The 21,777-nt window shown below is 31.2% G+C and overlaps 3 protein-coding genes and 2 long non-coding RNA genes across 8 annotated transcripts; 3 read left to right on the forward strand and 2 right to left on the reverse strand.

Annotated features, from left to right (window-relative positions):
* Nucleotides 1–865: 865 nt before the first annotated feature.
* LOC141449905 (uncharacterized) lies at nt 866–9,184 on the forward strand. The gene is made up of 3 exons (XR_012455762.1): nt 866–1,611; nt 4,163–4,313; nt 8,815–9,184. It is a non-coding gene; the product is annotated as an uncharacterized lncRNA (long non-coding RNA).
* A 3,903-nt stretch (nt 9,185–13,087) lies between these two features.
* mRpS21 (mitochondrial ribosomal protein S21) lies at nt 13,088–14,823 on the reverse strand. Its single transcript, XM_074119834.1, has 3 exons — nt 14,682–14,823; nt 14,259–14,325; nt 13,088–13,321 (listed from the first exon to the last, which is right to left on the reverse strand). The coding sequence occupies exons 1-3, from the start codon at nt 14,765–14,767 to the stop codon at nt 13,205–13,207; spliced, it is 270 nt and encodes an 89-aa protein (XP_073975935.1). The 5' UTR covers nt 14,768–14,823; the 3' UTR covers nt 13,088–13,204.
* LOC141449890 (uncharacterized) lies at nt 14,299–17,089 on the forward strand. 3 transcript variants are annotated; one of them, XM_074119810.1, is made up of 2 exons: nt 14,299–14,421; nt 15,353–17,089. In XM_074119810.1, exon 2 carries the CDS (start codon nt 15,400–15,402, stop codon nt 16,486–16,488), a length of 1,089 nt encoding a protein of 362 aa, XP_073975911.1. In that variant the 5' UTR covers nt 14,299–14,421; nt 15,353–15,399; the 3' UTR covers nt 16,489–17,089. The 3 variants fall into 3 exon arrangements, with proteins under 3 accessions (XP_073975911.1, XP_073975909.1, XP_073975910.1); XM_074119808.1 differs by lacking the exon at nt 14,299–14,421 and adding an exon at nt 14,958–15,283; XM_074119809.1 differs by lacking the exon at nt 14,299–14,421 and adding an exon at nt 15,003–15,135.
* A 234-nt stretch (nt 17,090–17,323) lies between these two features.
* Nucleotides 17,324–18,059, reverse strand: LOC141449903 (uncharacterized). The gene is made up of 2 exons (XR_012455760.1): nt 17,721–18,059; nt 17,324–17,635 (listed from the first exon to the last, which is right to left on the reverse strand). It is a non-coding gene; the product is annotated as an uncharacterized lncRNA (long non-coding RNA).
* Nucleotides 18,060–18,472: 413 nt separating this feature from the next.
* Nucleotides 18,473–21,711, forward strand: LOC141449899 (protein stunted-like). 2 transcript variants are annotated; one of them, XM_074119836.1, is made up of 4 exons: nt 18,473–18,632; nt 18,837–18,967; nt 19,668–19,704; nt 21,580–21,711. In XM_074119836.1, the coding sequence occupies exons 1-3, from the start codon at nt 18,604–18,606 to the stop codon at nt 19,676–19,678; spliced, it is 171 nt and encodes a 56-aa protein (XP_073975937.1). In that variant the 5' UTR covers nt 18,473–18,603; the 3' UTR covers nt 19,679–19,704; nt 21,580–21,711. The 2 variants fall into 2 exon arrangements, with proteins under 2 accessions (XP_073975937.1, XP_073975936.1); XM_074119835.1 differs by lacking the exon at nt 19,668–19,704.
* Nucleotides 21,712–21,777: the final 66 nt, after the last annotated feature.

Genomic DNA, 21,777 nt, shown 5'->3' on the forward strand with positions numbered 1-21,777 from the left:
GACTTATCAAATTGGGTCTCCAAAAATTTCAAAGTTTCAAAAAAATAGAAAGAAATGAAATTTCACTTTATTAACTAGTTGCAAAATGGTAACTAAATGAAGATTTTCTTTTAATTTTTAAATTTTATTACATCGATTGAGTTCTGGACCTTGTCCAAAATTCTTTAGTTAGAAAATGTCAATTGCATTGCAGAAATAAAAACCAAGTAAAATGAAATATTCATTTTAGCTTAGATGCAGTCGGATCTCCATCCTCTAAACCGGAAAGATCGCTTCTTTTTTTGGAGTTCTGCACAGAAGTTTCCAAAATTCTTTTGGTTCTATACCAGTCTTTCCAAACTTAGTTTGCTCTTATTTTGGGCATTTCCTTTTATTTGTGGACCTCCATTCGACTCCGTATGTTTATTTTTTATTTTTTAATTTATAATCTGTATAAATATATACAATAAGTAAATAGGAGGCGAATGAGATGAACTGGTGCAGGAAGAGCAGGAGGAGAGAAGCTACCCAGCGGTAGCACTCTCTATAGGAGAGAGGGGAATGTGAGGAGAATAGGAGGAGGAGAGAGAAGAGATTTAGTCCTTCAGACTGCAAGGAAGTTGCGGGGCCATTGGCGATTCAGTCGGCGAGGAGTATTAGGGTTGTCAGAGGAAGCGAGAGACAGTACAAGAGGATTGGAGCAATTAGAGAGAGCAGTTTGGAACTTTTAATATATAGTCTTGGCGAGTTGGTCTATGAAGGGAATGTTGAGGTCGTTGTGAAGAGTGAGGTTAGTCACCGTAGAAAGGAGCGTCAGCTATCTATCGGAGTAGTTTTGACTGAAATGTTTGTACTGTCCATATGTTTGTAGGTTTGGCTGAACCCCACAGCTCTAGTCCTTATCTTAAAACAATTAATATCATTTAAGTAATTTTACTGCATTAAATTTTCATTAATATTGTTTAGAATATATTTCACTGACTGATCTTGGCATTTCTTTCTCTGAGAATAGATTCCAGAAGGTTGTTACAGGATCTGGTATTTGGATTTGCCTCTAATTGGCCATTTCTGGATTCTGACAGAATCTTTTGTATTTCCAATGCTACATAATATTGGTGGAGATTCAGTGTTGCTAAAATCTCAAATATTTTGGACACGAAAGTTGAAAGAAAATGTAAACATATGTAATAACAAAAAGTCGCGTGAGTACTTGCACCAGATGTTTATTATCAACACTCCACCTGAAAGACAATAGATACTCGTAATATAACATTAAAAAACAATCCATTGCTTAGAAAGCCAATAAAATTGGTTACTAAAACAAGAAATGTTTATTTAACCATCGAGAATTTAGAACTGCATTCATTAGCATACATGCACGATGGACCAGCTGGTAACCAGTGACACTGTTGGGTTATCATTGTTTGTTTATTAGTATGGGGCTGTATGAGTGTAGGTGGATGGCAGCGCATGCTCAATACAGAGGTGGCTTGTCAAGAGAAGAAACGGATCAATTATTTAAATAATTGTCCTAGGCCCAAAACCATCAACGATGAATGCAGTATTATAACTAGCGACAGGAAACCGCTGGCATCCCAATGGCTTCCGTATCCAGCTAAGGTCGTCAAATACGTACGTACAGAGCAAACTGTACAATAACAATTAATTAAATATTATTGTCCATCTATTGTAAAACTTGTTGTTTGTTTGTTTTTTAATAATGAATTACCAAATTTTGCAACGTTGTTTGTTTTTCTTTTTAAAACTTTTCTTTTATATGATTCTTGTACTATATCTACTTTTCTACGAGTATACCGCTTCAAACAGTAATACTGACCCCCAGAATATCATAATTGAGTTCAAGTTTAGGTGATCAGAGCACTAAATTGCATTGAATAATTTTACTTGTTTTTATTATCAACTGCTATAAGTTTTATGTAACTGCTAACCATTCACCATTAGTAGCTGTGATATCATTCGATTATGGTGTCATAATACAGTCTCCTACAAGTACCAGATAAATAATCAATCGCCCAGGCTCTCCAGTTCTAGGAAGAGTACTTAGTTGGCCATCAGGGATTAACCATTCCCAGGAGCCAATGCATCCTTCTTCCTCATGTCTTCCCAGACACACATGACATCCTCCAACTGAAGTAATCCGTCTCCGGCACTTGGTCTGCTTTTCTAAGATGAACTGCATGCTGGCAGTCAGGTACAACAACTTCCTGGTGACAGACGACGTCAAAAACAGTCTGATACTCCCTCCATTCTTCACCTGTTCTTATTAACACTTTGCACAAATGTCCAAAGGATGGTATCCTTTTCCCATCTCAGAATTTGATTCAATTCTAGATATGGGACTTCTTATTTTCTCTGCTGGCCAGCGCCTAAGTGAAGATGCTGGAAGTAGAGTTCAGAGTTTTCCTTCCGCTCTTGTTGTGATTACAAACTGATTGTTAAACCAAATTGATTGTTTCAGTCTTCTGTTGTCATAAAAACGCTTTTCAAGCCTATTCTCAACGAAAAACGGATTAAAACATAAAGGACGAGAATCCTTTCAAAAAGATCCACAAGTAAGCACATCCAATTTTAGCAACAGTGAGCAGAATGATTCTTTTATCCTAAATAGGATTAAATCATCAAAACTAGCGGTGATAGAGGTCTTAGTGGTTGCCTTATTGCCACTCCCTCATAACTTTTAGCATCATACGTCATCCTAGAAAATTCAATTCTAACCAAATATGTCCTTACTTGGATTTCATTTTCTACGGATTTTAGCCCATCAAAGCGTTTTGGTGTGTGTTCGCTATGTACCATTTCCTTGGCAAGGCTACATGATATCTGCGTTTCAAGTGAAAATTCCAAATCAATTTAAGCATTACGTACAAGAGTGTTCATAATTTATGTGTACATTTAAGTATGTTTAAATAAGCCCATTTATACATAATGAGCTGTTCGTTCACCTTGCATAAAAATTGCACTAAAAATAAAAGACATATAATATGATTCACCATCGATTGTAAATAGAATTGGAAATTCGCTTTCTTGACGTACTTTTGAAGTAACTTGACAAATTAAAAGTGATAGTTCGTAATTTTAATCAACTTATACGTAATCGCGCACTTACAAATGACATATAAATTAACGATTATCCAACTAAATTCAAAATTCGTTAACATAATACTATTTTTCTTCTTGCCATATTGCATACTACTTTTTGAAATATTTTCCACAATCATCGGGATAAAACTTCCTTTAAACAAAACCAGATTGAACCTGAATTTTTTATTTATTTCAAGGTAATTAAAATTTTTGTTTCACCAAAGGTAAGTTGACACAATCGGCCAGATAAGATAATTTATAGTTTTATTATTCCATAACAATTTCGTAAGATGACTAATTAGCAATAAATTGTTAAATATTTTTAGCTAGAATTTGTATGTAACAACATTCACAATGAACTGAGAAGTTATTTAAATTAGGTACGCTACATATAATTTTTTAAATAATTATTTTATGTTTGTACGTTGTCAATAAATATTTAATTTGTTTTTATTAATTAAAAATTACACTGTAAAACTATTTCATAAACTATACAAACTTGTTAATACAAAATAAAAGTATATTTGCGAAAATTTTATGTTGAAAGAAAAATAGAACCAAATTTTTGATGTTTAATATTTTAAAAAAAAATCGAATATATGAACTACAAAGGGCACCTCATAGAGATGCGAGTTCCACAGGGCTATTATACTTATATTGTGATGATGGTAGTCAAGTCCTAGATCTAGGATTTTATTTATTAGTTAATGTAAGAAATTTTGTAATAAATGTGTAATTGCTAGTCGCCATGATACCTAGTTTGACATTTGGATGAAGCCCGCCTGAAAAATGGGTGTTTTTCTTTATTCAAAAAATAAAAAAATAAACAGTCATTCATCTTCTTTGTGCTGCAAGAAAGTTATACATTTTTTTTTTTTGGTCTCCCCCCAACAAAATTAGGAATGGAAAACCGCATTTAGAAATGGAAAAGCACAAACTGTGGTTAGCGTATTCTGGATTCCAACGCAGAGATCTCGGGTTCGAATCCAGCTGTTGGCCTTAGGATTTTCTCTTCCTAGGAGCTTCTTACTGCTCACTGACGGAAATTACATTTATTTCAACGATAACTTTTTTTTTCCAGTTAAGATACATTAAACAAGTGAAATTGCTGAACTTTTTGATTCAAAATTGAAGAAGCTGTTGTTACAAAATATAGGAAGCTCATATAAGTGGAAGAAAAATAAAACTCAGTATTGAAAAGATGGCAAAGATTGCACAAATCACAAAGTACAGTAAGCAAAAATTTACTTATTTTTCGGAGGATGTTAAGTGATAAATCCAACATACAGACGATGAAAATACGCATTACCTTATACAAAAACGCCAAAAGGTACACAAATCAGCAAGCACCCAACATTTCATTAATTCTTCATTAATATTTAAGTAATTTTACTGCATTAATATTCATTAATATTTTTTAGAATTTATTAGATGTCACAGACCCTTATGCTGGCCATTTTCGTCTACAAAATATATGTTCAAGTAGAACTGTAGATTGACGTAATATCTAGTTATTTATAATAATCAAACTGTTGATTACAGGTTAGAAAGAAAAACGTTATAAAAAATAAAAAAAATTATGAGGCTAAAGAATTCAAAACCTTTTTTAAAAAATGCTTACACCAACATACATCAATGATTTTGTTTATTTCATTTATTTTTATTTTTAAATAAAAATTGTTGGTTTAAGTTCATTCTTCGATTAAAGTAATTGTTATTTTATGTTGTAGTCAAACGTTTATAATAATAGGTAATAATTATCTGGCTTTATCGCAAATAATATAGTTTTCTTCAATTACATTCTCAATCTAGGTATTCATCCCACAATGTTGTATATATGTAATATAAAATGAATAAGATATGCATATTTTTAGGGCAGCTAATTATACCAGTATTTTACTATAAGTAAAATTAGGGGGACTAAATTAAATTACAATTGAGAAATCAATAATTGTTGAATAATCTACTTGTTATTATCTGTGTATTATTTGTGCTCACGAATATTTCGGTAAGATGAATTCAAGACAGTAGCCGACTCTAACTTTGTCTTTTTCTACTTTAACATGCATGTACGTATATGTGATTGATCATAATTATAACAAAAAAATATTATAAATGAAGTGGCCAGCATAAGGGTCTGTGACATCTAATAAATTCTAAAAAATATTAATGAATATTAATGCAGAAAAATTACTTAAATATTAATGAAGAATTAATGAAATGTTGGGTGCTTGCTGATTTGTGTACCTTTTGGCGTTTAATCAACCCTTATACTTAACATTTTAAACTGTAAGTTTTTGTTAAAGAGATTTTTGTACCTTTTGGATGGATTTTCCTTTTTGTCTATTTTGCAAAGTTACATATCTGCTTTACAGATTTTTTTTTTAATTTGGAATAAGCATTTCTATCATTATAACCTGATAAGGTGTTAAGTCGGAACCGTAACTACCACTGGAGAGATCTTTTTAAAGAATGATTATAGTTGCCATCCTCTATAACAATTTTTTTTAAAAAAAAGCGTTTTGAATAACATAGGAAGATATTTGTACGTAAATAACAAAATTAAACTGCGATTTCAGTACTTCCCTTTAAGAGGAGTAAGAAAAATAAACTGCGATTGCAGTACTTCTAGGCAAAGAGACAAAGATTTTTTAATCGAACGACAATTCATTGATTTAAATCGGTTCACTCATTGATAATTTAAACGATTGCAGTACTTCCTCTTAGTAGGTGCAAGAGCATGATAGCACTTCACAGCCACGCAGAGGAGCTTTAACCACTTATTCGAGCTGAATTTTATCAAAATCGGACTAAGCGTTATAGAAATATTGGTAATAATAGTTTTAGAAAGGGCCTTATTTGGGTGGGGCGAACTCCCCTCCTTATGAGGCACAGCGTCCAGGCTTTTAAAGTGCAAATCTGTACAAAATTTCGATTCGAATGACACATCATTCATGAAAATCGGTTCACGTGTGGATAATTTGAAACGATTGCTGTACTTCCCCTTACAAGGGTAAGAGCAGATCGTCGCTTTAATGTTACGTAGGGAAGCCCTCACCCTATCATCCTACCAAATTTTATCAAAATCGGGCTAAGATTTACAGAGTTATTAGTAATAATAATTTTGGAGGGGGTCTCACATACATAGGGCTAACTCCTCTCCCATTCGATGTACAGCGTCGAGACCCCCAAAAGGCACATCTACATAAAATTCCAAATCGAATGACACCTCATTCATGAAAATCGGTTCGCGCGTTTAGGCGCTACGTTGTTTACAAAAAAGGTAACAACAAGAACAACAAGAACAACAAGAAGAACAAGAACAAGAACATTTTCTGAAAATGCCGTTTTTGCTCATTTTCAGCAACGTATTTCTCGAAACCTATTAGATATGAGTTGATGCAAAAAAATTACAGTCATAAAGGAGGATTTGCCCTTTAATTTAAAGAAAATTTGGGAATTTTATCTTTTATAGAAAAAGAGAAAAAAATTGTCAAAGTTGGGTGTTTTTCAACGTTACGCTTTTTCGTGCAGTTTTTGATGGTCAACCCTTATACAACTGTCCTACCGGACAGTTTTAATAATTCAAACAAATAATTACATTTCGGAAGTTGGGTAAAAACAAAAAAATTGATGAAGATTTCGCTCCGAGAATAAATGGTCAACTCAGTCATTTTCATTTTTTTTTTCTTTTTTTTCCGTTTTACTTAAAACAGATACTGTTATTCTATCGGCTTTGTTACCGATATTCACCGGATTAAACATTTTACTTTAATTTATTTTGCGTTATATTTTCATTGAAGTGTTCCAGTTCTTTGCTATCATAATTTTCACGATCCTTCTCGTTTACAAGACCTCTGTGTTAACTCTTTCTTTGATTATTCTTTTTTTACTGTTAGCAAATTGATTCAGATATTCCCAACACACTTGTGCAAGGTATTTATTACGCCAGAGCAATCCTGCCTTGATGTTAGTACATTAAACACGAAACACTTCATTTACTTAGTGCTCTAAGCATAGACTGTACCGATGCACATTTTTGCTAACTTTTTATTAAGTTTTTTAAAACATTTTACCACATCAGTGAACTCTGGCTGCTACGTGTTTTTCCTTATTTACATTTCTAAAATTATGAAACCTTTTTAGAAAATAATAATTTAGTATAAAATGGATTTTCCTTAAGCTAGTTTTAATGTTGACGTAACATTAAGTGGAAATTGGTAATGTTTGTTATTTATATTTGTTAATTGGAAACTTATGTAAACAATACAAAATTATTAATTTATTATTGTCATGCAATTAAGAAATTGATCAAATAATTTAAAATATTCGGTAAGTAGTAAAAAAAAAATATATCAAATTTCATAAACTGTTATTTGTTTTTAAATGAACACATTTTAATCAATCTTCTTCTTCTTCTTCGGCTCAACGGCCCTCGAAGAACCTTAAGCTCCCTCTTATCCAATACTTACACCCAGATTCCTAGTATCATCAATCCTAAGCCTTAATTTTCTTCCAACCCATCAGAATTTCTAGAGTTTTCCAATCATACTAGATGCCCGAGCCATCTCAAACTTACGCTCTTATTTGGTCTGGCCCAATCATGCTCGTTAAACTTCTTATTAGTTTTCTTTATGTTTTTTTGACAGAGCCAAACTATTTTATTAAAGCGTATCGTTAATGAAGATTACAGCTTTTACCCATCCCACATATAAAATTGCATAATAAATGAGAAAAGATCTGATATCTTTAGGTTACAACTATCCCCGTTCACATCGTTTGTTTTTTTAAATAGATACACCATATCTTAATTGGCCGCTTTTTAGATATAATCAAAACAACAAGGAATTATTAGCTTTTTAGTGTTTCTTAATAACCACAAATCCTGAAATGATTTCAGTTTCGGAAGTAAAACAGATACATACATCTAAACATTTTGCAGAAGGTCAAAGCTGGATTTCTGAACTAGCCACAACAATATGTGAGCGCTAGTTACTGAGCTATCCACACCACTGTCCAAATCCAAAAAGTATCCAATGAAGAGAAATACAATTTTGTTATTAAACCAGAACTTGACAGACAATTACATCCCTCTTTTTATTGACTTAACTTTAAGTTTTTTGGGTGGGTAACCCAATTCTATTGAGTACAATATGTTCTTACAAGGATTTTATTCTTTTTTTTTTTTATTTCTTTACATTTTTGAATTGAGTATGAAGAATTTCTCTTTTTCTCTTTCTTCCATATCTGAACCAAGCTGTAAGTAACAAATATCTTAGGGACTGCGAACGTAAAATGTAGAGCAAGGGCTTGATTTTTTTCCAATATCTTTAAGTTCCACAAGTTGGGAGGAACTTAATACATTTGTTCGCTCTTCATTCAGTAAAGAAGAACAATATTGAGCTAAACTTTTAGTCATCAAAATATAAAACCAATTAATTTTTTAGTTTTTAAAACATTTAAAATAAAAACGCAAATCAAAAATTAATGACGTACGATGCATATAGTGCAAAAGTAGAAAATTCAGTAAGGGAATATCACATAATATAAGGAAGAAGAAAAATAATATCTGAGAATTTGACTTCCACTTATATTGATTGCTTCTGTTATACAAAACCTTTTATGATTAATCGTTAAAAGTTTAAATTATCTTATTCTAGTTATACTTTTGTGAACTTACATTCAATTATCGTTTACATCGCTTGCTAAAAGATTTTATTGTTGTTGTTATAGAATATTATAACTGTTTGATGCTTAGGACAATCAGAAGACAACAGCACAGAAACTTAAGATTAATTTAGGGTATGCTAATAGAAAACTAACCCTGGGAGCTGTACTTTTTTCAAAAAATTGAAGAGATCATTTACATCCATAGAAACAATCATATATTTTTTAAAAATAAGATGGCTTACTTCAGACGAATAAATAGCGATAGAAAGGTTTATTTATTTTTTGTACTAGTTGAAATTAAGAATTTATAGTGCAAATGAATTCCACAATAGTTCTATACACCATCATTATGTATTTAAATAAATTAAAATAACAGTAACGTCAGATTAAAAATTAAAAGTGGTTTTAATTTTAATTAATTTGTCGTATTATACATTGAAGTTATTATTAGGTAATTAATAAGTTCTTCACGCAAAAAGATTTTGATGTATTAGGATAGTTGAGAAACTATGAAGTGCACGGCCAGAATGTCTGGAAAGGTCATTTAAAAGGAAGAGGAAGTGACTCCTATGTATTTAACTGATACTAACTCTTTCACTAATTAGTTATTAAATATTTAGTAAGTTTGTCTGACTGACTAACAATTTCATTTGTTTCTTGTTTTTTGTTGGGGGTGTTTTATTAAAACTCTCAAATATCTATTTATACGAGTATATTCACCCAATTGAAAATATTATCATTTTGTATTCTTGGAAAGAATTCATTAAAGATCTTATTTATTTAATTTAATATCAACACTGTATCTTTAATCATTAAATAAAAATTATTCACCCAAATTAAACTTATTTTAACGATGTTTTTGTTTTTTAATAAAATAAATTTTTAATAAAACCATACTTTTTTTACTTAAATTTCATGGAAAACGTTTCAATTTCATTTTTAAAAAAGTAGCATTTGAAATATTAGAAAATTATATTTTATTTTTGTAAACGAATGAACACATTGATAATTGAGCGGCGTACTGCAAAACTCGATTAATTCCATAAAAGTTCAAAAATAAAAAAAACAGTTCTAAAAAAATCCCTCAGAGAGCGTAAAATATCAAGAGTTCAAAATAAATAAAAATTAGTTCCAAAAAAGTACCTCAGAGGGCACGAAAGGTCGAAAAGTTCAAAAATAAATTAGTTCCAAAAAAAATCCCTCAGAGAGCGTAAAATATCAAAAGAGTTCAAAATAAAGAAAAATTAGTTCCAAAAAAGTACCTCAGAGGGCACGAAAGATCGAAAAGTCCAAAAATAAATTAGTTCTAAAAAAATCCCTCAGAGAGCGTAAAATATCAAAAGAGTTCAAAATAAATAAAAACTAGTTCCAAAAAAATCCCTCAGAGGGCACGAAAGATAGAAAAGTTAAAAAATAAATTAGTTCCAAAAAAATCCCTCAGAGAGCGTAAAATATCAAAAGAGTTCAAAATAAATAAAAATTAGTTCCAAAAAAGTACCTCAGAGGGCACGAAAGATCGAAAAGTTCAAAAATAAATTAGTTCCAAAAAAATCCCTCAGAGAGCGTAAAATATCAAAAGAGTTCAAAATAAATAAAAATTAGTTCCAAAAAAATCCCTCAGAGGGCACGAAAGATAGAAAAGTTCAAAATAAATTAGTTCCAAAAAAATCCCTCAGAGGGCACGAAAGATAGAAAAGTTCAAAAATAAATTAGTTCCAAAAAAATCCGTCAAAGAGCGCCACTTAGTTTAAAGATAGATTAGTTTAAAAGTAGTACAAATTTTTGCCACCAGACAGTACTGCTGTTAACCTTTATTCATAAGGCATTAAAAAATTATATTCAGTACGACCTAAGAGACGAGGGGAGGTGTATCGCTTGTCGCTCGTCACTCCAAATATATCTTCTAGTTTAACATCTGTCACCTCTTAGACCTAGTCTAGTGCTACATTTGCTATCATCAAACATGGAAATATGCATACACAGTATATGCCTGTCTTGTCTAACGTTTTAAACCAATTAAAACTATTCGCCCCACCGTCCCACCCAGGAACTTCATTTAGCTATATAGCCTGGATCTACTTGTGCACACTCGACAAGGAAGATTCATTTTTTGCATTTTTTCAACAGGAAACAATTTATTTCAGCTCACTTCCGGTATCATTAATTAACACTTACCTAATGCCATCTAATTATCATAATACCTTGGTTAAAAAAGAAAACAGAGAAAGAGTAATTAAAAGAAATGACGAAAATTAATGACAAATCAACTTTAGTTAATGATGTCTCTCCCAGGAAGCGGTCCAATCACTGTTTATATTAGCACTTTTCCAAAACCATACTAGTTACAAAATAACCCCTTTTGGGAAGACAATAAAGACTCAAATAGTTAACTTAGTTTAAATGTTCACAAACGAAATTACTTTTAGAAAATGACTTTACAAATGTTAAGCTCGACTAAAAAATAAGTTGTATCTTCAAGTTGCTTATATTATTAAAGAGATTAAAAGAAAAAATAAACACAATATTATTATTTAATTTGTTTTTTATTTTTTTTAAATTATACACTTTTTATAATTTTCTTTTTAAATCTTTACAATTTAAACAGATTACAAAACCAAAATATGTAGAATAAACACTTATCTTTAATATAATGCATTAGTAATGCCTACTAATTATGTAGACCATTGCAACGCAAAGAATTTTTAGACAAAAAAATGTTTGAAGCATACACTTATTTAAGTTCAGGTAAAACTGGCAGAATCACCCTTAAGTTGATCATATTTTAGGCACCCATTAATTGTCGTTTAAAATCCATAAACAAACAATGTTAAGACAAAATTCCAGATCTGGTTCCATGAGTATGCTGTGACAGGAAATTAAAAATTACGATCAAATTAATCTTACCTTTTAATCTGTTCAACATAATGTATTTCCAAAATTTCAGTTATTTAGCAGTTGCAAAATATACAACTTTATTATTTGGAAGTTAATAATTGCTACAAAGGAAACTTTAATTGACTGTGCTACTTAATCAAACTTCTAATTTATATTGTTACATGTTTGAATTTAAGTAATGTATATACATATTTTACAAATACGCATATACATATTTTTCTGTATTGATGGTTTCACCGGTTTTAAACATTGATGTTAGTTGAAACCAGCCACTGACCACCTTTCTATAGCCATTTTTTAAAAAATATTTTGGTAAGTGTTCGTCCAATCACTTTTCCATAAAGTTTTCTATTGTTGTAGAGGATTCACTTTTCATGAGTCCCGATTCGATCCTGTAATTATTCTTTTTGTAATGCAAAGAAGTGAACTAATCTCCAAACGAGACTATTTTTCTGAAGTTAATCATGAGAAGCTCTCACTTTAGCTAACATCCCGAGTTCCTCCAGATTCCTCGAACCGTCTGAGATGGGTCAACAGTACGACATATCATACATATTAAAGCATCATCATCGATCAATACAGGTCAACTGATACTGGGCTATCTTAAAGATAATAATCTTCAAAACGAAATTTCTGGGACACAACGTTGCGAAGTGATTTCACTATTGGTTATCAAATCGCATTAAATTTGCGAGTGATCACAGCTGTGCTTTGTACTAGTTGGGACTTCCAAACAAAATCAGAAAGTGTTTCTCCGACATAAGGCAGTACTTAATAGGTAATGTACCCCCTAACTTCTAATTTTATGAAATATTAATGAAGGAACAAATAGCAATCATGATGGAAACTGGAGACTCAACTCCTCTCAGTCTATGTAAAATCAATTTTACAAATTGTAAATTAGAGCATTGGGCTTCAATTTGTCCATAAATTGCGTAATTTAGTGCTCGTACTGAACAACTACTAATTGCAATCCTACCTCAATAAACACTGTAAAACCCGGCCTACAAGAGAAATTAGCGTGAACCTATAAAAAATAAAGAACAGGATCGTTACAAAGGAAATCGTAGAAAACTTGTAAGAACATTCTGTAAATTCGTACTTATTAAAACAAATAAATAAATAAAAATTAAGTGCGTCATCTTAAGTAATTGGAGCTCCCAGAGCTTATATGGAGTGCATCACGATTATTCGCACTCAAGTTGCACTAACTTAAGAGTTAAAAAAATTGCTTAATAAAAAACAAAGTTCATCATTGTACCCAAAAGAATAAAACTTTTCATTTAGAACAGTCACTGTGAAAGTAACATCACAGTCGCCAAGTACGAATGGTCTAATGATTATCTTTTGAGAACCTTTCAATCTGTAAATTCTTTAATCAGAGATCTACAAATGTATTCACTAAAAAACATTAATGGTCTACAAGAAAATCAAGATTAAATTAATCTTATTATAATTTAATGGTTGTTTTGCAAATAAATACATAAAGATTTATTTTGATAATATAAAGTTTTTTTCTACAAATTTTGAGTATATTAAACAAGATATTGATAACATATTAATGGCAACCTGGAAAAGGATCTTCCCTGTTTTTTCTCATGATAAACTTAATTTTTCTTGTCATGTCTTCATTATAAATTGCTTTACATTTTTCATAATTAATTCTGCGCCTTTGCTAGAAAATAAAACAAATTAAAATTTCTTAGTGAGAAACAATTAAATAATTTGAACAGGATGGTCACCAAAGTTATCAAAGACACAATTTTCCCTTAAAGTGATAATGCAAATAATTTTGTATTCTTTATATTAAGTTCCTAGCAATATATGTATATGCAAAATAAATATATTTAATTAAAAGTAACTTCCAATTTACCTTTTACTTCTGAATTTATCAAACTGTTTGTGCTAGAGAAGAGGTTGCTTAAAAATGTGGTGGACGCCGAAGTTTTAAGACTTTTGAGAATTCTTTCAAAGGAACAGTATCTACATATATAACGATTCCAGCCAACAATTAAAATTTCTATGCCATTGATTGAGGCAAAGTTGCATTCATGGTTTTTAGAAAAAAATGTAAATCAAAAGTAAACATGCCTTTATATTTTCTTAAACTGAAAAGTAAAATGAAATGTTTAAGTAAAGAATTTCTTTTATCAAATTGTCAAATGTATTTGATCGTCGATGTTAACATACTACATCCATGAATATTGGTAATGAACAGAAGCAAACTCGCATATTTTAATATGAACGATATCTTTAAGAAATAAGGAAAACAAATGTTTGAAGTGTTAATTAATAAGTTTTATTTGGCGCCGAGATGCCCGTGCGGTTAAGATGCGACACCCACAAAGCTAAGATACATAGTTCGCTTTACGGAGTAAGCTTTAACGCCTGCGTCCGCGACATTTAGTGTAGTAGCTGTACATAAAGCACTCTTGAAAAAAAAGGCTTCTAGTTTTAATCTTTATCGAAAACTAGGCAATACATGATTAGGAAAAGTTGTGAAGTCAAAGATAAGCTTATGAAGAATGTATTGGTTTTTATGTCACATTTTGATTCTTTAGGGGATAACTATTCTTCAAACTGAAGTTGGTAATCTCAAACTAACCAATTACCTGAAAAGGTTTTTCGTAATATCGAGTTCTTCTATACTGATCAAAAATACCTTCTCTGCCTAAAATTCTGCAACAAAAAAATGGAGTTAGTGAGTAGTCTCTCAAATGAACTAGAAGATAACACACGATTTGGGAATGATTGACGACTGACAGCACTTTCAAGGTTATGAAGATTTGAAAACTATGATTGAATACAAATTCATTGCTATATGTCACGGTAGATACTGTGTGAGCTTTATACTAACAATTACTAATTACAATGTAATCGTTATGTACTAACCATCAAAAATCTACATATAAGCAAAAACACTAATACAAATTAATAATTTTACCAAGCACTTGTGGTAATTAAAGCTTATGATTAGTTGTTATTAAGTACATAATGTTGCTATTTTACCTCATTTCACTTTTCAGTCAACAAACCTGTTTAATAATCGAGCCGCTTCATCCACATTTCCATTTCGGACTAGAACAGTCCTAGCGATAAATGACACATGCCTGTTTGACATCTCTTTTGAACTTAAAAACTGTTAGTTGAAATCTTGGTACACATTTACATCAAATTAAACACAAATTATTTTGAACTTCTGGTTACAATCACCTAGATACATTTACTACTTAGAGGCAACATAACCTGCAGCAATCAATCGTAAAACTGGAATGTTGTGGTGAGCTGGGAATGGATATATGTATTTTCACTTTCCTATAAATTCGACAAAACTTTTTTAAAATCTAGCAATATCTATGGAAAATGATTGGAAAGCCACAAAGTATACAAAAATTATTTTAATGGAACGAACAGTTGAAAACATTTTGGAACAAGTGCTTTATTTCATTAAATATGGATATTCTGAAATGCTTACCACCAGAAATATCGGTAAAAATATTATCTTTTCTGAATCTGAAAGACATCTTAAATTGTAGTTTAGTTTGTCGGCTGTGGTATGATTTGACGAACACAAATTTAGTTTGGAAACGTTTTTGGGAAGAAGACATACCCTTAAAAGAATGCGAAGCGTCTAAAGGTACTGCTAATTGGTTCGTTTTTATTCATAGTAAATATTAAAATATTCCCTATTGTTACTTTATTTCAGATTTTGGATGGATATTGAGTCAACCATGTAAGTGGAAATTATATTTCATGAACCACAAAAAAATTATCCATAACTGGGAAGAGGACAGGTACAAGAGGCATGAAATAAATGGACGTTGGATAAATAGTAGTGCCTACGATGGAAAGACATTAGTTATAAATAATCACGGTTTGGAAGTGTACAGAATAGAAAAGGGGAACCTTGTGCATTGTCAGAAACTAAGTTTTAAAAAGTATGATGCTTATATGTGTGCAACTAATACATCTTATATTGTAGTAAAGTATAAACCTTTAATTTTAGTGTATCATCTCATTAATGATCGGTATAAGGTTGCTCATATGCTTTATATCCGAGATAGAGACAGCAAGTTGATCTGTAGTAAAGAAATAAGAGTTTTGAACGAGGTGAATGAACAGTCTTCCTTGTACACTGTAGGATCAAATTTGATGTGTATATTAGGGCATACATTGTATGTATACATGCCTCATGTAAAAATCATGTATGCATGGAATATGAAAGAAATGATATGTTTAATTGAAATTAAAGCTCATATGAGCGATTTTTTGTACGATAAAGAACGTGTTTATATATGTGTTAATGACAGTATTACTGCTTATGATGAAAGAGCTAGAATGTGTTTTGCAGTTACACCTCATTGGAATATATACAAGATGCACGTGAATAATCATGTGCTAGTTGCGGTGGGAGATGGTCATAGTGAGGTAGACATTTGTGCATGGGATAAACAAACGGGAACCTTACTTTATAACAAAAAAATGTTCGTATCCGCAGACTGTCTTCTTCATCCAACAAAGGATATTTTGGTGGATGTTTTGGATGCTTGGCCGTTAGAAAAGAAGGAGATATTCGCGTGCAATATTAAAGATAATATGATTTTGTGGAGGACATTGATAGGTGAATATAGCATACTAGGAGACCTTCATAGCATAGTGGCGGATAGGTTCCTACTCTTTTTCACCTATTCAAGACACATTGTTGATATTCACGATGCTAAGTATGGCAATTACTTATATTCACTTTACGGCGTGGATGACGATGATGTTTTTGCTTCTTACGACATTTTGATTTACGCTAAAAATAAGAGTGTTAAACTAGTTGTCCATGTATACTCTTAAAAAAGCTAAAGGAACGCGTTAAAAAGAAAAAGTAGTCAAAAATAGTCTAGTGTATTGAAATTTACTTTTCTGGAATCTAAGGCCGACATAGTTCGTTTTACTATTCTCCTTGCTAATCATATTGTTCTCAAATATTGCTGTGCGTCTGGCGTGGAGGCATAGTAACATAATGCAGTGTTTAATATAATTCTTGCTTGAAGTTAGTTATCACTACTACAAAAATATTTCTCTCCTCTTTTCATGTAGATGATAAATTTCTTCCACTTAAGATATTAATTCTTCTATATGTAGTTAACGCAGAGGAAATTATAGAATCTTAAATTTTAGCAGAACTTCAACCTAGAATAACTTCATCGAAGACAAATTCAATTTATCTAAATTTAATGTGGAAAGCAATTTTGCTTAGCACTTTTATTTAGAAAGTATTTTATTACAAAGTAGATGATAAGAATTGTTCTGTTCTTAATTGTATTTCAAACAAATTTCTGCTTCGTAAGATGTTTTTCTTTCTTTTTATATATTCCAAAATTTATGTCATTTTTGGTGATTAAAAATTATATTACTTTTTTTTATATAAATAAACTTGGAGTGCACTTTGAAATACTATTTTTTACTGAGTCGGTAGAAAAAAAATAATAATAAGATTTGAATGAGCTTTGAGATGTAGTTAACAACTGATATGATTTGCCTCTTAATTCACCTAATGTCGGAAGTTAATGTTGGAGTTGCAGACTGACCTACAACACACCCATGCACACAATTAAAGGAACTACTGTTTAATATACAGATGGTATTAAGAAATTTAGAGGAGACTAGGGGAGAAAATAAAAACCTCTTGGAAATTTCATTTTGCAACTATATTTTGAAAAGTGCTGAAAAATTAAAAGCTTTAAAGCATGTTATCATCGTTTCAGAATTCCAGGTGACACTTTTTTTAACGGAATGTAATAATGTACTTGCAAATGTAAATGTTGCTCAATATAGACAGCCATTAATTGATGCAGAACTCCAATGTATAAGCAAATTCAAGGCTTTGGCCGAACTTTTCTATAACAATGGAATTCTTCTTGGCCAGTGACTTTAGAAGTAGAAATGTCCAAACGTCATGCAAACGTAACATTAGATGTAATGTGTTAGCTTATAATTTCTGAAGAAAAAAATAAGTACATTACGTTTCAAATACTTCTAAAATATGATTATAATGATAATTATTGTTATTTAATTAACAATGCCTTTGGGGAGACCGTGATAAGTACTGGAAAAACCCAGGAACAAACAGCATAAGGATAACGTCTAAATTGTGCTAGGCCATGAGATTCTTTTGCAGATCAAATGTGATCCAGTTCAGTATATGACTAGGAAAGGAGGAGGAAAACGATTTCACTTCTTTTGGCTTCGTAACAATCGCAGGTGGCACGAGTATATTGGTACCTTGAGACTTCAGGAGATGATGTTGCACTTATAACTTATAGGTAAAATCTTGACCCTTTATAATTTATGATTACAAAGAAGGTAACCATTCAAAAGAAGTAAATTAATCAACTACAGACTATAAATGGGAATTAAAATATTCTTTAGCCTGTAACAAATATTAGGTAATATTTATAAGCATCATTAAATAATGATGATAGACCAAAGTAAAAAGATTAGTGCCATTGTCAGCTATAATTCTACAAAAGTACGTGTTCTAGTTAACATAAAGATCACCTGTTCAAAGCAAAGTTAATTTATGCTCTATTCTCACACAAAATAGTTTTAATATTCTACAAAATACTGGGGGCGAACAGAACTTAAATATTAAAAATATAGTGCTGATATTGGTCCCATATCAATTGATATCGAATTCAATTTGCCCGCCTGAGAATAAAACTATAGGGAAATCTTCTACTCTTTTTGTTCTTATTCTAATCACCACTGAATTATAATACAATTTTTCCTAATTTATTTTGTTCTCTTAGTAAATCAATTACCAAGGATCTTACAAATCTTTAAGACGCACAGCTGTAGACCAGCTGTTGATAACTTTGGGTAGCATAGGCCTAGTATTGGGATCTTAACTTTTTTTGGCATCCAGAAGGAGCACTCTCTATCTAGTTCATTCGAAAATCCATTATTATGTCTTCGTGGCGAGCTGTAGGCCTTAAGTGAGTAATTAAATCCAGTCTGCTACAATTATTGCTATTCAGTAACTTTTAAGTAATTCGCTTTGGATTGCAATTCTGGCGTGTAAGTTCAGTGATAGGTTGTTGAATTTGCAGTTTTGTGAACGATTAATACTATAAAATAAAAAATTCACACTGTCGAAACATCTTTAATTATTTTTTAATTATAAAAACTTTCTTTTACAGCTATATTCGTTACTCCAACATTGCGGCTAGGGTGGTTCGCCAAGCCTTGAAGCCTAACTTAAAAGCAGAAGCTATTAAGAGAGAAGAAAGCCACGTAAAATTTACTCCATGGAAAGATGGAAAACCAATTAGTAAATATAACTTTTAAATTGTTCATAATAATTTTGATATAGTCGTTACAATTATTTAATATAAAGGAAGAAATATTTTGAAATACATAAGCCGGGAGCTTCTTAGAAAGTTCAGAGGGTGCACCTTGCTGAAAGATTCTGTTTAAGTATTTAACCATCATTTTAAATATTTTTTAGTATTAGGATCACCTACTTAAAATTAATTCTTACCACATTTTATTGTTTTTAGTGTAATTTAAACGTAAAGTAGTAATGTAATAAAAAGTTTCTTGATTATGGGTACTTTGATTCGAATACTGTTGATTGCCGTTAGATTTTCTTTTTGTAGAAGCCTAATACAGGTCATTTTCTAGTGATGACAGAAATTTCAGAGGTGCACTGAAAAAGACTGGTCTTCTGCTGTAGGTTCGCATTAAATTAAAAAAGTAAAATACAATTCAGTTACATTATCTCTTATCTAGAGACTGATATTTTTTAAAGATATTAAAGAAATTTGTGAACAGACCAAGCGAGCTTTTTTATATTACATTTCATGCAGAAAATTAAAAAGCCTAAAAAAGTATTAAAATACTTTTTAGACTTCTGAAGAATGTTTTCGAGTTAAATATTTTTAACTAAGAATAGTAAATACTACGTGCTGGAATAGGTATTATTTTGGATAGGATTATAAAATTAAGATTATAAAAACATATAATTTCAGGTGAAAATTAAAGGAATTCGAGTGAATTGTGTCTAAGGTACAGTGTCGTAGATTTGTTCATATAAATTTTTGGCTATGCTCGTTCCAACTAAAAAGTGCAGATACTCTAATGTTGCATTTCTAGCAACCCTTGCCATCCTAATCATTATAACTTAACCCGACCATTCCAACCAATTGATGTGAATTTTTGTTCAACTAACAAGTCTTAATTAAATTACTTTTAGTAGCAATTAATAATTTCTGTTATACTTAATCCCATCGGTACAATAATTAAACTTCGGATTATTAATATCGCCTTGAAAACTACCTTCTTCATTAAATGATGTAGAAATTTAGTATGTTAAAAATACACCAATGAACAATGACTATGTCGCCGAGACCAAGCTCGTTTTATTGGATTAATTTACTCCAGATGTAAGTTAAGACGCATTAAAAACTAAATTATATGTGTTTTCTAAGTTACTTACTTTTGACAGATTTTGGGTTTGTTTTTGAAGCTGTATATTGAAAAATTGATTTTAATCTAAATTAACAACGCTTGGTTTAACAAATGTTTTTAAGAGTGTGTAACTTAACCTGTTTTTTACTAAATGCATTAAGTATATATATGTCTTTGAAGAGGAATCAAATGTAGAATAATTGTTAGGATTGGATCATTTCTCCGAGTGTCTCCTCTTTTTAAGAACCTCTGCGCTACTTTGGTTTTAAACTTTTCTTTGCTTCTTGCTTTGAAGAAGCTGATATTAGCCTCTCCGTGTCACAATAATATCGCGGAGCTAGAATACAAGGGAAGGGATTAGCTATGAGGTTAGCGTATTGGATTCCCACACAGAAATCCCGGGTTCGAATCTAGTTGCGAGCCCTTAGATTTTCTCTTCCTAGGAGCTTCTTACAGCTCACTGTCCGGTGATGGACAGTGTTGTCTGTAACGAGAGGCATTGACCGGAGCTTCAGAGACGGAGAAGAATGATGTAGAAGCTGAATCAAAAGCAAGAATAGCCGGAGACAGATACTTGTGATAACGTTCTGAAACTTCAAGTTATTCTATCGGGCATCAACACTTGTAGCAGTATAAGATTATTAAACCCATCTTAGAGTAAGGGATTGCGAATTGGATGCCGATCAAGAAGAGTGAGATGATCCTGGGTATTTAAAGTATGGAATACCAGAGGAAGGATTTGTGGTAAATGAAATGGAGAATGGAGGATCCGCAATAACTAGAAAAATGTAGTTGTGGGTATACTCCAGCATCGTTACTGATGGTGGTGGTAGATTGGCTACCTAAAAAAGAATGCCGGATACCAGTGATTCTATAAAGAAGTGACCTGCCGACCAGGGGGGAAGAAATTGAGAGGAAAACCAAGTCTGAAGTAGTTGGATGATATGACGACCTTAGAAGATTAGGATTATGAGCGTGGAGGAGAAAAACTAAGGAAAGGTAAGTATTGGAGGAAGCCAAGGCCCAACTTTGGAAAATTGAACCACTTAGGCTTAAAACTCATGCCTTTTATGTACGTTTATTAAGTTTATACATATATGTTTGGGATTGGAGAAAAATATATGGCTTATTGTTAATCAAGTTGTAGCCAGCTTTAACTCTTTAAATAAAAAGAAAAGAATAAAATCACTAGTTCCATGTATAGCCGTTTATTGGTTCATCGTGATTTATTCAGTCAGTGTTGGACGCTAAGTAAATATAAAATTATTATAAAAGAAGTTCTTAAGTTATGATAACAACGAAGCCTTACCTTGAATCATTAATAAAAATCTCAAAATTAAAATAAGAATCCTAAATATGAACACAAATTTTATTTTTGTTCCCAAGATTTACCTGAATATCCAGGCATTTTTTTTTAATTTTTTTTAATTCCCATTATTAATAGTTTTTTTTTTTTTTTTTTTTTTTTTTCAGAGACCGATAGTGATGCCCTTAAGAAAGCTTCTTCATCTATTTAAAAAAAACTTGTGTCCCCTCAACAATAGTTAATGCTAACGCAATAATGTATCAAATTTTTTAAGTTGTAAATAAATAGTTTTTCATTAATGAGTGTCTTAATATTAATGAAACACATTATTGTTGAATAAAACTTATAAGAAAAAACAAGAATGT

This window comes from Rhodnius prolixus, unplaced genomic scaffold (assembly GCF_049639745.1).
Source record: "Rhodnius prolixus isolate KJV_2025 unplaced genomic scaffold, Rpr scaffold_2, whole genome shotgun sequence".
Classification (NCBI taxonomy): Eukaryota; Metazoa; Arthropoda; class Insecta; order Hemiptera; family Reduviidae; genus Rhodnius; species Rhodnius prolixus.

Bases quoted from the DNA above. Each gene is read 5' to 3' on its own strand.
- mRpS21 (XM_074119834.1), bottom strand. From the start codon at position 14,767: ATGTCAAACAGGCATGTGTCATTTATCGCTAGGACTGTTCTAGTCCGA. The intron at 14,326-14,681 runs GTTTGTTGACTG...TTTTTGTTGCAG, and splicing joins GCGGCTCGATTATTAAACAG to AATTTTAGGCAGAGAAGGTA. The intron at 13,322-14,258 runs GTAATTGGTTAG...TTTATTTTCTAG, and splicing joins ATTACGAAAAACCTTTTCAG to CAAAGGCGCAGAATTAATTA.
- LOC141449890 (XM_074119808.1), top strand. From the start codon at position 15,100: ATGGATATTCTGAAATGCTTACCACCAGAAATATCGGTAAAAATATTA. The intron at 15,284-15,352 runs GTACTGCTAATT...ACTTTATTTCAG, and splicing joins AGAATGCGAAGCGTCTAAAG to ATTTTGGATGGATATTGAGT.
- LOC141449899 (XM_074119835.1), top strand. From the start codon at position 18,604: ATGTCTTCGTGGCGAGCTGTAGGCCTTAA. The intron at 18,633-18,836 runs GTGAGTAATTAA...TTTCTTTTACAG, and splicing joins TGGCGAGCTGTAGGCCTTAA to CTATATTCGTTACTCCAACA. The intron at 18,968-21,579 runs GTAAATATAACT...TTTTTTTTTCAG, and splicing joins GAAAGATGGAAAACCAATTA to AGACCGATAGTGATGCCCTT.